This window comes from Colletes gigas, unplaced genomic scaffold (genome assembly GCF_013123115.1).
Source record: "Colletes gigas isolate AHSC1104 unplaced genomic scaffold, ASM1312311v1 Colletes_gigas_Sc00039, whole genome shotgun sequence".
Taxonomy (NCBI): domain Eukaryota; kingdom Metazoa; phylum Arthropoda; class Insecta; order Hymenoptera; family Colletidae; genus Colletes; species Colletes gigas.
The window spans coordinates 96,010-110,385 of NW_025106668.1; the positions used below are offsets into that span (position 1 = coordinate 96,010).

Here is a 14,376-nt window from a genome sequence, read left to right on the forward strand (position 1 = left end):
AATGATACTTACAATAAAAAGTATTCTTTTTGTATACATACATCTTTTGCTCAAATGATTTCGAGTGTATTATGATTGATCAATAAATCAGATGGTTCGCGCCCAACAACTATTTTGCTGTACTTTTGTCGTGCAAATTATGTTAATACAAATAATTTTTTTCAATTACGATCAACACAAAGAAAAAGATTGCAAAGTTGCTTCACAAATATGATCCATTTAGTGGATAAAACAAGTTAAATACTATACAAAATAAGTTACGCTAAATTATTATAATTATATAATAAAAGTAATAGTTGGCTGTAGAAATGCTACTTTTCCGCTAAACACCGAAATTTAAATGCATACATTTAATCATCAATCGTATACCATGATAACTTTAACTGTACGATATGCAAATTGATATACAATATTCCCTGTGAGGCTATCACAAAGTTATTCTTACCAGTTCTTTCTGTCCCTCACTCAGTCTCCTGTATTTGACTTTTGTTTCCAATGTATAAAAAGTCAAACGAACCAAGGAGATGTAACAGTTATCAAATTTGATATGCTCTACTCTTAGGTTGTCCCAACAAGGCTCTAAACTTGTGACAATCTGAAAGTGAATATTGTATATGGTAATGTAACGATTCATTGAAATCCAAATTATTTTTTCACTTTCAGAAATATAAGTCTTTCTTTCAAATTGAATGTAGCCGGTGAAAGTAATTAAACATTTGCCTTCTGTGCGAGTAAACATTAACTAATCCACATGTAGATATAAATATAGAATTTTACACTTATCTCATACAACGTATCATTTAATTCAAATGTTATATAAATCTAATGGTTTAACAATACATTCTCTTTCTGTGTCTCGATCGTGTAGAACAAATGGAATAAATAGATTCGCTTCATAATTGCACGACATTCTTGTTCCTTCTTGTGCACGGTAAACTGGTTGTATTTACAGCCCTGCTTTGTGAATTACTTGTTACCTTTCACATTACGTATTTTTCTTGTTATATTCCTCATTGAAGAAAATTAACTTCAGCCGAAAACTCGATTGCCTTCTGTCTGGCGAATCCAGTTCGCGCTTTCAAAAATATATTTTTATATTTATATATATATATATATATATGTACGTATATATAAACTTCTTTATTTATTTCTAACTTGCGTCATGGAACTGGATTAGCGACAAAAACATTTTGAATTAAACGAGTATATAAACTCGTCTTTTCTTACACGTACGCTATAACGTGTACGCAAAAAAGAAACATCGTATGTACGAACATCGTTCGTCAGTCAGCTCAGTGCGTTTTGCAGAATAATTATAATCGTACATTAATCTGGCCTACGACTTCCTTAAGAAGCTGATGGTGTACAAACTTTGAAATGCGACGGCTCGTCGGTAAAAGTATCTTTATTTGAAGATACAGAAAGATCTCATTTTTTTTTTTCTTTTTTTGCAACACCACTACTAGGCAACGATAACCACCATCAACGAATTTTTCTTTACAAGATACCAATTTGACTATGGGATTATAAAATTCAATCAGCAAGAACACTTTGCCTTGCACGACCTCTAGCCTGTTGATGATTAAATCGAAAGTACCGCCCAGGTTGATTCGGGGCGGTATGCTGCTGCTAATGCGACTGTTGCTGTTGTTGTTGTTGTTGCTGCTGCTGTTGTTGTTGTTGCTGCTGCTGCTGTTGTTGTTGTTGCTGTTGCTGTTGTTGATGATGAAGTATAGCCATTGCTCCAGTTTCTGCTGCAGTTGGAAGAACAACTGTAGACTGTTCGCTAACAGCTATCTGATGAATCTGTGCCTGAGATCCTTGGCCTACTTGTATCTGTATCTGTTGTAATTCGGATACCGATGATTGTTGCTGCAGTTGGTCTGCCTGTTGTTGCAATTGCTCTGCTTGTTGTTGTTGTTGTTGTTGTTGATCTGTCTGCTGTTGTGGATTTTGGGAAGCATCAGTTGTGATCAATCCCGGATCCTCCTTAATGCGCTTAGCCAAATGGGATCTCGCATGTTTTCTCAAATGATCTTTGCGGTAGAATGCTTTACCACATTCGGTACAAACCTCTGTCTTATGCCCAGAATGAATAACAAAGTGAAGGTTCAAGTGTTCTTTTCGTTTGAAACCCTTCATGCAAACTGAACAGATAAAGGGTCTGTCTGGATTGTGGCCCAACTTATGTCGTTCTAAATGTTCTTTACGTTTCAAACCTGCACCACAAATGTCACAGATGAACCTCCTTTCAATTTTGTGCCCAATAAGATGCTGCTCCAGGAGTTCTTTTTCAGGGTAAGCCATGTTGCATTGAGGACAGCAAAACAATGTTGTGCCATCAAGAGCAGTAACTATGCTTACTTGTCCTGGTTTTGGCTTTTTTGGTTTCGGAGGTTTTTTCTTATATTTCTTTTTTCTTTTTGGTTTAGCTCCAGGATCTTGCTCGTCGACAACATCAGGAATGATTGACGTTTCTCCACCAGCGACAGTAATTTGCACCGCGTGTTCCCCTGATGCTGTTCCAGATGCATCCAAACCATCAACACCTAAAGGGCTCGATTCAATAGTGGCTTCTCTCTTTATTGTCTCTGCCGAAAATTTTAAGAAATGTTGTAAACTAATAGGCAAGGTACTAGCAGGCAACCTGGACAAATAATCCGCGACAGTTGATCCTGGAGTTGCAAGGCTTTGCCAACTAGCGGGCATAGAAGTAATAAATTCTTCTCCGCTTTGATTTCCCTGATTTTTAATGCTACCCCTCTTTATGAGAGCAACTGGTGTTGTACCTTCTTTTACGTCTTCTTTCGATTCGTCCATACCCTCGCGTAAGATCAAATCTTGCGGGATCTGTGCGACCACGGTTAAACCTTCGGGCGCGCCTGGAAGCTGCACAGTTTGCTGTATAGTTTGCTGGGATGTAGTAGTAACTGCCGTGGATGTACTTTGAGTCGTCTGATCAGATCTAAAATAAAGAAAATAATTTATTAACAGGATAAATCAGAATGTAAAAGCTTATTGTAATTTATGCAAAATGGGTCTTACGTTTGCGTTGTTGCCACAGTGTTTTGTGGCTGTACTTGGATCTGTACTCCATCTGCGCCTTGCTGACTATATGCAACGGTGAGGACTGTTGCTGCACCTTGGGGGAATTGTCCCAACGAAATTGGAGCCAAATGATATTTTGGTTGATCACCGCTGTTCCCGCTCTGCGATACACTGGGATTGACCACCTGGATTTGGACGGTTTGTTGCTGCTGCGTGCCATCTTTTCCAGGTACAGTGATGGGCAATGTGATGATCTGCTGTTGCTGATTATTACCCCCCTGAGCTACGGAGAAACCGTTCGGATCGACCGGCCTCAGATAATGAACACCGCCTTCGCCTCCAGATAAAACGCCAACTACTTGACCTCCAGTCGGCAGGTTTTGGGCAAACTTAGCGGTTGCAAACTGATGAACCGTGCCCGTCGGTAGCGAGCCTGTCGTGAACCCGGGAAAAGGCGTGAAATTCATTTTCCACGATAATTAAATCTGAAAATCAAAGAAAAAGAAAGATCCGTTAAAATGCGTTCCAATATATGTAGAATTTTTTTTCATTAACAGGCAATAATTATTTAGAAACTCAAAAAAACGTTTAAAAATAAATATATTGCTATTTGGACATAAAAAAATTGTCACCTTTAATGAGTAAATTGAAAAGCAAATAATAATATAAAATAATAATAATTATTATAGACTAAGTTTTATTTTATGTATTTTTCACGTGTCAGTTAATTTCCAAACACAGAATTCTGTTAAAATTATCAAATTTCATCTCAAACAGATTATGTTTGCGATTTTCATGAAAAAACAAAAAATAAAAGTAGGGTATTGAATAGTGATAGACACATGTATGATAGTAGATAGACACATGTACATACATATTACACAATTGCACTCACTTTGACGCATGAGTGCTGCTATCGAAGTGCATCGACCTTCTTAACTTCGAACAGTTTCAATATAGATTCCGTGTTTCATAGAATTCACAGATAATTTCTAATCCTTTAATCTATCTTCAGTGAACATGTTCCGAAGTAAAGTAAGTTCATGGTGTTTATACACGATCATGTTGCTAAATACGAAAAACAAATTGCAAATCAATATCACATATACGTTTATATGTTATATGTGTAAAAAACAAAATTTGAAGATACAATGTCGCATTGTACAATAGTTCATGTAAAAATTCAATTTCCATGTGTTTTTTCTGCTTTAATCGTGAATCGAATATTACGCGTTAAACGACAAAAAAAACTTTGATTTTATTCTACATTAATTTAGTAGTGTGCAATATAACCTACATGTGAGTAAAAAAACTCATGTACAATTGCTATGTGAATCAACATGCCCGACATGTCCCGAAAGACGAATAAACATCTTAAAACAGAATCTACACCATAGGTACATAGCTCTCTGTGTGTCGACTGCTACCATATATCATAACAAATACGTGAAGATCAAGGTTGGCCTCGGCGGCGCATCAGCCTTCTATTTACTCTAAAGATACAGTACTGGTACTTCAACTAGCACTTTTCCCCACCACCCTTATTCATCTCGTTCCTGAAACGGTTCATTCTGTATACCAGTAAAGAGCTTATTCACGAAAGTGGTGAAGTTAAAGCTCGAGCCATCGCCTTGCCATCTCTGCCGTCGAAGTCTTAGCTTCAGACTTCTTGACCATGTGTTGGTATGTGGGGGTGGGGGTGAGGGATCCCCCACTTCACCCCCTCCCCCACCTCAAAGGGATCCGGGAGCAGGGAGGATAGTCGTCGAAGTGGCCCAGGATTGCACCCCACTCCACCATGATGGTGTCCCCACGGGGGTAGGGGGTAGGAGCTCGACGAGGGTAGGGGGAACCCATAGGTGGGAAAACGGGAACCCACCGCGAAATAGACCCCGAGACTCGTTCTCTTTCTCTCGCACTAACACACGAAATACCGCGAGAATAGGACGGGAAGGAACGATATCTCGGTGTGTAGGTGCGTAAGCGTGTGCCGTAAGCTTGAAAGGGTAGGGGCATGTCAAGAAAGAAGGGAGACGAACCTCGACATACTCGGAACTCCCCGGGGAGGGGAACGCGAAATATCGGGAGAGAACATACGAAGCAGACATCGTGGCAGACGAAGTGGGACACACCGATGACTCTCGCCCTTGATCTACCCGTGGTAGGGAAGGAAGAGAAAACGAGGGAGAGAGAATGAAAGAGAGAGGTTAGGTTACCCGTACACCTCTCCTCCTTTCGACGCACCGAGGAGGGTGCCGTGTCGAATGGACGATTACTCCGCGCCAGCAACTCGTTGCGGGTGGTTGCACGACTTAATAGAAAAAAAACTACCGGAACACGACACGCATAAACGAACGCACGGCGGTTGCGTTTTTCGGCTTTCGCGGAATGGCGTGTGCGACTGACCGGTCAGCCTCGCCGACGTACCGTTGCTGGACGCTTTTGCAAGACGCGCATGTCGTAATGGCGCCGATTCTCTTAAGGTTCAACACGTCTCTCTCACTCTTTGTCACACATATTCTCTATATGATTCTCTCTCTCAGACGTACACGCATCGAAGAGAGCATGCTGAGCATTCACGGTTTCTAGAGAAATTCTATCCAGATGTATCGCATAACTGTACACTGCTTGCTGTGATATCGAGAGAGATAGAGCGAGAGCGAGAGAGAGAGAGAGAGAGAAAAGAGGAGGGGGGGCAGTGCACGTAGAACGGAATAGCTCTGGGGCATTGTGCAATCACATATATTTTTTACACGCACCCAGAATAAATAACGCGCAATGAGATAAGGTAAAATTGAATGTGGAAATATCGTAAACGATATTTTGAGTGGAACCATACATAAATTGGTGCAGACTTAAGACAATGACGTTGCAGTTTGTGTAAAACTTAAAGGCGAGTATACAAGACAGGTAGAGGCGGTTGAACAAGGTTACCACATCAGCATGTTCGGTAATGCATCGGCCATGATGGGAATCGAGTATGATGACGCGAGAAAATAGCACAAGTCCGCGAAGCCGATGCTTTGTTCTCTCGACTATTATTCCCTCTCTCCCTTTCGCCCTGTGTCCCTCCCTCCCTTCCTTCAGTGCTCTTTCGATCGCGCATCGGGAGACGTTACGTGGAGAGGAAGTAGGAAAAAGATCGGGCGAGTTGGCAGAGGCGAGAGCAGGGCAGAGGCGAAACGGAGGACAGAGTAGAGCCAACAGAAGCACAGGCAGGGCTGTTGTTTACACCCCCACCTCGACGGGTTAGAGGCAGCGAGATGCCACGGAGGGGCCTCCGAGACCTCGGCGAGCACCCACCACCACGCAATTTCCAACCCCACCAGCCTCTCAACCACTGTCCGCACCTCCAACCACCCCACCAAAGCCAGCCCGAGCCAAGCCGTGAGCCACGACGAGGGCCCCGCGACGATTTTAGTGTCTTGGGGTGGGTGCTCTGTGGCCACTGTTTCGCGGTTTCTCGTGTGCACGTTTCGCATTAGGAGTAAAACGCGTAAGAGATCGCGAGGCGGTACCGTCCGCGGATTCCTTCAGGCTGGACTAGTTACACGTCCGGATAATAGGTTCACGCGAGTTCCCTACGCACAAGACAATCATCCACGAGGCAATGCGTGTCCTACTTACCCACGAGCAGCTGTGACTCCCTTGTGCACTCCTTTCAACGTACTGCTACTACTGGTCGCTGCGTCGAAACACCTTCGCGTAGTACAGAGACCGTCCGCCTGGCTGGCTCGCCTGCGTCGTTCTCAATCTTCACCGCGGCGACAGCAACTTTCTCATTTTTACGTACACGTTCGTCGTGCCACGGCTTTTCTAGCTAGCCGCGGCTACTGTTTACGGCGCACACGTCATACAAGACGTACGTCCGAATGAACGTGTCTCTAGCAATTGACGAGTCGTGACTCGTGATAAAATCGCGCACTACTAGCAGCTTTTCTACGGTAACGGCGATCCACGACGCGCACTCATTTCCGGGTTTACGACAGTCGAGTTCGATCGAGTATGGCCCCGGTCGGTAGGTAAGCGTGGGTCTTGGGCCGGCCAACGGGGAATGAATTCGAGCTAACGGTACATAGCCACCGACGGTGGTCACACGTTAACTCGAAGCGCCGCGATGCCAGGCCACTCTCCTGAAAACCACGAGCTGTGAAAGTAGACACCCTCCTTCCTACGGATCCCAGCTTTATCTTGAATGACCTCGTCTCACAACCTTCGTCGAATGCATTCTTGTTTTCCAATTAGTAGATAAAAATATGTTAAACCGCGAAAACTTACGCCGCTATTAATATTCTATCGGAGAAATATCAACTATGGCGGCGGTTACGCGCGGAGTATATTGTGGAGCGAGGGGAAAGCGGCGCGTGCGCGCTTGTCGATTAAACAATCAATTCTTGTGGTATCGTTCTATTTACAGGTACAACAGAAACCTTTGTAGTTTTACGAGAGTCGCGAACTTTCGGGAAAAAATTTATAACAGCGCAAAAAACACCTGTCCGTTTCTCTATCCTATTTCCAGTCACTCAGTTTCCTCTACCACTACAGAGCGACACTACCTCCGTGCGCACCTAGCGGAGACTGAAGTGAGGTTAGGTCGAGAATCGATACTTCGAGAGTACCTCGATAGGCGCCATGTTTTGGTGCTATTACGCGCTTTATATGAAACGTTTAATATGCACCGATGATGTGGTCATATTTCTTTGACTTTTCATTCTATTTTTACAATGTACTTACGTTGGTTAAGTCACATTATTGTAATATAACACAAAGCAACATAAATAGATAAAATAAATTTAATGTATTTTCTTTATTTTGCAGCCTCTGTTATTGTAAATATCAATCATTCCAAACTTATGCAATCACGAAATACTTTGTAATGTAGTACATGCTTATAATAAAAGTATAATCAAACAATGACGAAACGCTTAAAAACAGTGATTTAATATAACAATTGTATATTGTTATAATAATGTAATATAAATTACCAATAATCATTAAAGTTATAAATGTAATGACACTTATACAAATTTTAATTCCATGCCATTCTAACCAAACTCATGTACAAAGTAAGATTTTGAATACATAATTTTCATGTTTCCATACACTTGTAAACTACATATTATTATTGAAATAATAAATAATTGCACTGTTGTTATTACTCAAAATTTTCTGGATATTGTACATTTCAAGATTTAACAGGGTTTAACATTAATAACAATGTATCGATAAGGAATGAAAAAATGCTGTATAATTAGTAATTATAATCTGAAGACGGGGATATCAAAACGAGTCAGATGTTCTTTGTATACGTTCCATATATAAAGAGAATAGTAACTTATTACTTTCATAATAAAAAGGATTTTCAGTAGCATCAAGACCAGGTTTATATTCAGCTATATAGCTGCTTTGGCTAGAACTACATCCATCGTACAGTGGTGATCCTTGAGACAGGTCCGAATAATTTGGTGATGGTAAAAAATTTCTATTGCTCCAATCTGTATCCATATTTTCTGTCACATTTTCTTGAATACTTGATAAGCTATTAATATGAAGATTGTTGATTCTTTTACTTAATGGCATAAATTCACTTGATTCCTCTTCTGCATTGCGCCCTCTTTTTCTAAATATTACGAACAAACGTAAATGTAGTAATGATAAATACGACCACTTGTACACTAAATAAATCAGTTATGTCACTTCACATATAAACAAAAACTAACCTGATATCTCGAGTCATCTTTGAATTAACCTGACCTTCCAATAAGAAATTTTAATATGTATAATTTTTTAACCACTGCATATTTTGATATTGGTAACTTTTTTTTATGAGTATTAATGTTGCACACCATAGAGTTTACAAAATATGCGTTTGTCAAGAAAACAAAGTTCGATTAGGCGAATTGGCAATATATACTCCGGTATTCTCACCCAACAATAGTTCCATCTTCAACTGTTAGAGAGCGTCAGCAGCACGTTTTTAACCAAATGCACCTGTGTTTGTATTTATTCGTGATCGTAACCGATATTAATAAGGAAAATAACAAGAGAATGAACATTAAAATAGTTCAAGTATTACATGATACATATATATACCCAACTAAAGTGTTATATAAAATATATCATCAAGGAAAATCTTCTGTACTTCTTAATCCATGGCTAGAATAATATAGCAATACCATAATCATCGTATCTAATTTACAAATATTAAAATATATAACAATTTCCTAGTGAATCAGAGACCATTTTTCATCTAAATGAATCAGAGTACAATCTTATTTTTCAATAGCATGTAGATAGTCGTGATTCATCTATCATATAGGCGAGTTTACATTTCATAGTAAATAATTTCTCGGTAACTTACGAACGTACCTACAACGTCTAATTTCTGTTACTAGTATTTCGTGACTCATAGTATAATCGTCTATCATTCAATTACCGACCGGAAGCAATGTACGCAAGTACTCATAGACAGGGTTATAAAATATCCTTGTTAAATTACCATAACCAATCCTTTTGGTATAATAACGTTGCGTTGTGTATAATTGTACAGGTTTTAATCATTTTCTTTGTTTAGCGTGCAAATTTCGTACTACATTTAACAAGCATATCAGCTTGATTTTTATTCATAATTGTAATAATCCACTTTATAATTCTTTAGTTAGACATTTAAGTTAAAAAATAAACCATTTTTCTTCGTGACTCAGCTAATTTCGAAATCTGCTAGTATACCTGTTACGATATATGTATGTTTATATATTTCTCTTCTAAATTATACCCACTGTTAAATATATTAACGCAATCGAATAACATTTTCTAGAAATTACTACTTTTGAAAGTATAACTTTATAATTTGTTACATATGCTGCATTCCAACATCGCAATTTATAATTTAAGTATAAATATAACTTATCTATCATATGCGTTATTAAGAATAGTAATAATAGTGGTAATAGAGGTATTGGTTTATTGTCTTTTATCAAGAATTACCGACAATCTAAATTTGTTTAAACGGGATAAGTCGTCTTCTACAAAACGTAAATGTATACAGAACGAGTTATGTAAGGATTTATAGCGATTTAAGAACACTGACTGGCACATTTTGCTCACGTATACCACGTGATCGTTAAATAACTAATGAAGATCAATTCAAATTTGATTCTTTGACGTATTTATTTTTTTGGTATTAAATTTATGTTTGCTCATTTCGTTCCTACATTTGGAGCAGTATAAATAAGATATGTTTGTTCAACACAGCAACTAGTTCAGAAACCTTAATTTCTCTTTATGTATAAACAATAAGATACTAAAACGTATACCACATTTCACCGCGTTGCCACAAACCATACATTATTAAATAAAATATAAAGAACATTACGATCAGTTTAATTTATTTTATATTGTAACACCAGATATTAATGCGGCATAACCATTTGTACATATATGTGCAACATTATAAATACTAAAATAAATTAAGTCATATCTCGCGTAAATGCAGAATTGAATTTTTTCAGTTGTTCTCTTATTTATTACACGCGTAAATAAGATTAAATGTACAGCAATGAACAGTCGTGTTCCGAGTACTGTGTAAACACGTTCGTGAAATATGAGCGAAAGATTAAAGAAGACTAAACGCGTGCGTAATATGTTATAAATATATCGAGACCATTTATACAAAAGATTTTCAACGTTGCACAAAACATCCATATTTGGTGTTTTTGTACATGTTCCGCTTAGTGCGTAGGCGTGAACGCACCCTCGTTATGCAGTTGTTGCTCCGACCGAGTCGCTCCAATTACACCGTGATACGTGTGTCGACGAGCTTAATTAATTTTAGAAGATCTCCCCGGTACGCAGAGAGAACGAGCCACGAAAGAATCTAGCGTTTTTAGGAAATCGGAAACATTCGGCGTCTGGGAAACGTTTATCACGGAGGATACCAACATCCGCAGGATAACGAGTGTCTTACCACAGGAAGGGGAAACTTATCCTCGCGGACACTCGGGAACTTTACAGGAAAGAACATCGTATCGTGCATCATACAGTGGCTCAATTTTTTGCCAAAATATAACGTAATAACGTTTCATCTTTATTGTTGCTTGTTTCCATATAAAAAGGAACCCAAATATTAGCGGATATACAGGGTGTTTGGCCACCACTGGAAAAAAATTTTAATGGGGGATTCTAGAGACCAAAATAAGACGAAAATCAAATATACCAATTTGTTGATGAACGCTTCGTTAAAAAGTTATTAACGTTTAAAGTTCTGCTCGTATTGAATTTTTTTCACTAAAATGCGTAGGATTTCGAGGGTATGTCTATTGATAAAAAATGATTGTAATTGGCCCCTGCAACTGAAAATAATTTTTCCAGAACGACTTGACATTTTTTAATTTCGTCCAAAAATTTGTCCACCTACTGAATTTTTTTCTCGAAAATGGTTAAGATTTCGAGGGTACGCCTATTCACCAAAAATGATGGTAACTGACCCCCGTAGCTGAAAATAATTTTTTCAAAATGATTTGAAATTTTTTAATTTAATTTTTTTAATAACTTTTTAACGAAATCTCAATCGAGAAATTGATATTCCTGATTTTCGTCTTATTTTGGCCTCTACACCCTGTATACTTAACCACGGTGGACGATATTCACTGTGAGCCACTGTACATAGATCAACAAGCGTATGATTTTACATTTTTAGTCGCATTAATTTAGCCACGTCTACACAATACGTAGCAATCTTAGTAAATAAATAATCACGGGCAGTAAAGAAGCAAATTAATTAACTTGTTCGCAAAAATTAGCGTACAATCGTTGCTGGGAACATGACTTTGTATGTCATTCCATGGAATTACGGTAACCGAGCAATTTCCGAGATTCGTTAGTCGTCAGTAGGTCAGAATATACATACATACTTTCTACCAAGAAATGATTGATCTGCGCTTTAAATTGATATTTAGCCGCGACTAGTTTCTCTCGCAATCACCGCGATAATATCACGCAGTTGTTCCTATAAAATTTCAGGCAACTGAAATAAAATTTTAGTCGATCCGTTTCACGTTTTATAATTGTAATATTAAACGAAGAAGGTCGAAACATTTAAGATGTTCTTATTCTCTCTTACGGTTATCCGATGTGTCTGCGAAAAGACGTCTAACACGTATACGTGCACGACACGTATACTATACGTACATCGAACTGGCGTTGGCCTTGATTCCTAAAGCCGTGAAAAGATCCCGTCGTCGGGTCAATTAAACGAAGCCACGAAGTCATTGACTTTGGGTGCACGAACAATTTCTCTTCAGGAGCCTGTTAATGTAATGCGTTCTAAAAAGCTTCGCGGGCAAAATTGTTCCTAAATTGTTATTTGTAAATCGTGTATTCAACACAGGAACGATTAAATCATGCATTCTGATATTAATTATTTAACACGTGAATATGATTTGCTTTATAATAATTGAAGACTTTGAGACAGTACGATACAACGTTATCTTTTTATCGACGATAAACGGAATAACGAGTTTGTTCGAATGTTTTTGTTTCATTTTCATATGATACAAAATTTTTCCTCGTTTCATTTTTTGCGTCAGGTTCTAAGTAATTGTTACGAGGTAATATTTTCTTTTACCGTGACAACGTGTAAATACAATTTTACTTTTTCGTTCACGTGCAAAGGCAACTGTCGTTGTTTCTATTATGCATTTCGATGTTCAGTTATATTTTATCTGTAACGTGAGAGAACGCGCCTTGTGTCGATTTGGTAAAGATTAAAAGCGATCCAATTCCATTTATGGGCATTGGTAAGCGCGCACGTATGTATGTAGAAACGGAAACGATTGCTCAGCGCATGAGTAAGCTTTCAGATTATTTGGCACGTTTGTTCGTCAAACTCTCGAGGCTGTGCCGATGAGGAACGACAGGAAATTCGTGCCACTCCCTTAACGCGGAAAGAGCGCAAATGCGTGCAATTAGCAAATTTAAAAAAAAATATACCAAAGCATTTCTATTCGAAGAAAATAAGTAAAAGTAAAATAAAATTCATACAATTCGCTGTTCCACCTCGTATCTTCTATAAAATACAGCAACTTTAAATTCTCAATCGATAACTCGCAGACAGCGGAATCACGATATTAAACGCGACATTTTGCAGACCGATTCGACGAGCATACAAGAAAAATGAAGTTGGACTGTAAAATGAATTTTTATAACATAATTGATTATATCACATTTAATTCATTTCTATCGCGTTTAGTGACTATAGAAGAAAGCATTGTAAACTAATAACTGGCCAGCTTCAGACACCAAGGCAGTATATTATAAATATTATCTGTAAAATTTATATTATTTTTAGATTTTAGCACATAGCAAGTGGATTGCATTATTTTTTATTAAAATAATTTTCTAATACATTATTTTTGCATTTATTACATGTATAACAATGGAATTTCAATAGATACATACGTTTATACCAACACATGACCAAAGTATTTGTCGATATAATTTTTAATGCATAATTTGTATGATTAAATAGTATAAATTAGTCAAAATATTATTAGTGCCTTATGCATATAATTGATAATAGTAAATTTTTGGGTCATTGACTATTTTTGGGTATTGGAACATTATTTCTTCTGATCGTTTATTGGTACATTTACCTTAATTTAGCAGCGAGTACGCTTATCGATCACACAGCAATTCCGATTTCACTCGAAAGATACAGGTCTGACAGTGTGGCTAAGTCGATGAGTAATCGGTAAGTTCTCCCCATCCTCTGTACTCGATGCATGAAAATCAAGGCTGTTACTGGGCCTAAATTGGTCTATGTGTTGGGTTAGGTCGACGCACGTGATCCCCCGGTGTTGTTTCCGTATGTCCCTAAGCAAGACTCGCGTGACACGTTCGTCGAACTATGACGATAGGCGAGGGTAAATTTGTACGGTGGCTCGTCACTTTCAATGCCACGTAGCAGCGCCACGGGGGTGTCCCCACCCGCTTCATGGGTTCTCTGTATGGGGTGAGTCATGGCACTCCCTCCCGGTTTGGGCGTGGTGGCCGCTGCAGACGTTCCTCATCGATCTCCCCACGGCCATGAAACACCATAGGGCCAAAACGATTCACCAAGGTGGTCCCTTTAATATTAGGACCTCGCGTAACGCGATACCCCAACGTCCCGAAAATATGTATTTTTCATTGCAATAAATTTGTATCAGTGAAAATGAACGAATATCTCTTCATATATATCGACTTTTTTAATCGCCAGTAATTCGGCAAAGTTTTCAACCAATGTCGATTTACCGGTACTTTTGTTATGAAAATGAAACACAATAAATA

General features: G+C 38.5%; 2 protein-coding genes across 4 annotated transcripts; both read right to left on the reverse strand.

Moving 5' to 3' along the window:
* Positions 1 to 1,493: 1,493 nt before the first annotated feature.
* On the reverse strand, positions 1,494 to 8,211 carry LOC122402750 (Krueppel-like factor 17). Of its 3 annotated transcripts, none has more exons than XM_043405796.1 (4): positions 6,676 to 8,211; positions 3,944 to 4,116; positions 3,046 to 3,533; positions 1,494 to 2,965 (listed from the first exon to the last, which is right to left on the reverse strand). In XM_043405796.1, exons 3-4 carry the CDS (start codon positions 3,513 to 3,515, stop codon positions 1,630 to 1,632), a joined length of 1,806 nt encoding a protein of 601 aa, XP_043261731.1. In that variant the 5' UTR covers positions 3,516 to 3,533; positions 3,944 to 4,116; positions 6,676 to 8,211; the 3' UTR covers positions 1,494 to 1,629. The 3 variants fall into 3 exon arrangements, with proteins under 3 accessions (XP_043261731.1, XP_043261732.1, XP_043261733.1); XM_043405797.1 differs by lacking the exon at positions 6,676 to 8,211 and adding an exon at positions 4,346 to 5,488; XM_043405798.1 differs by lacking the exon at positions 3,944 to 4,116.
* A 117-nt stretch (positions 8,212 to 8,328) lies between these two features.
* LOC122402728 lies at positions 8,329 to 8,785 on the reverse strand. Its single transcript, XM_043405751.1, has 2 exons — positions 8,769 to 8,785; positions 8,329 to 8,668 (listed from the first exon to the last, which is right to left on the reverse strand). The coding sequence occupies exons 1-2, from the start codon at positions 8,783 to 8,785 to the stop codon at positions 8,329 to 8,331; spliced, it is 357 nt and encodes a 118-aa protein (XP_043261686.1).
* Between the last annotated feature and the right edge of the window lie 5,591 nt (positions 8,786 to 14,376).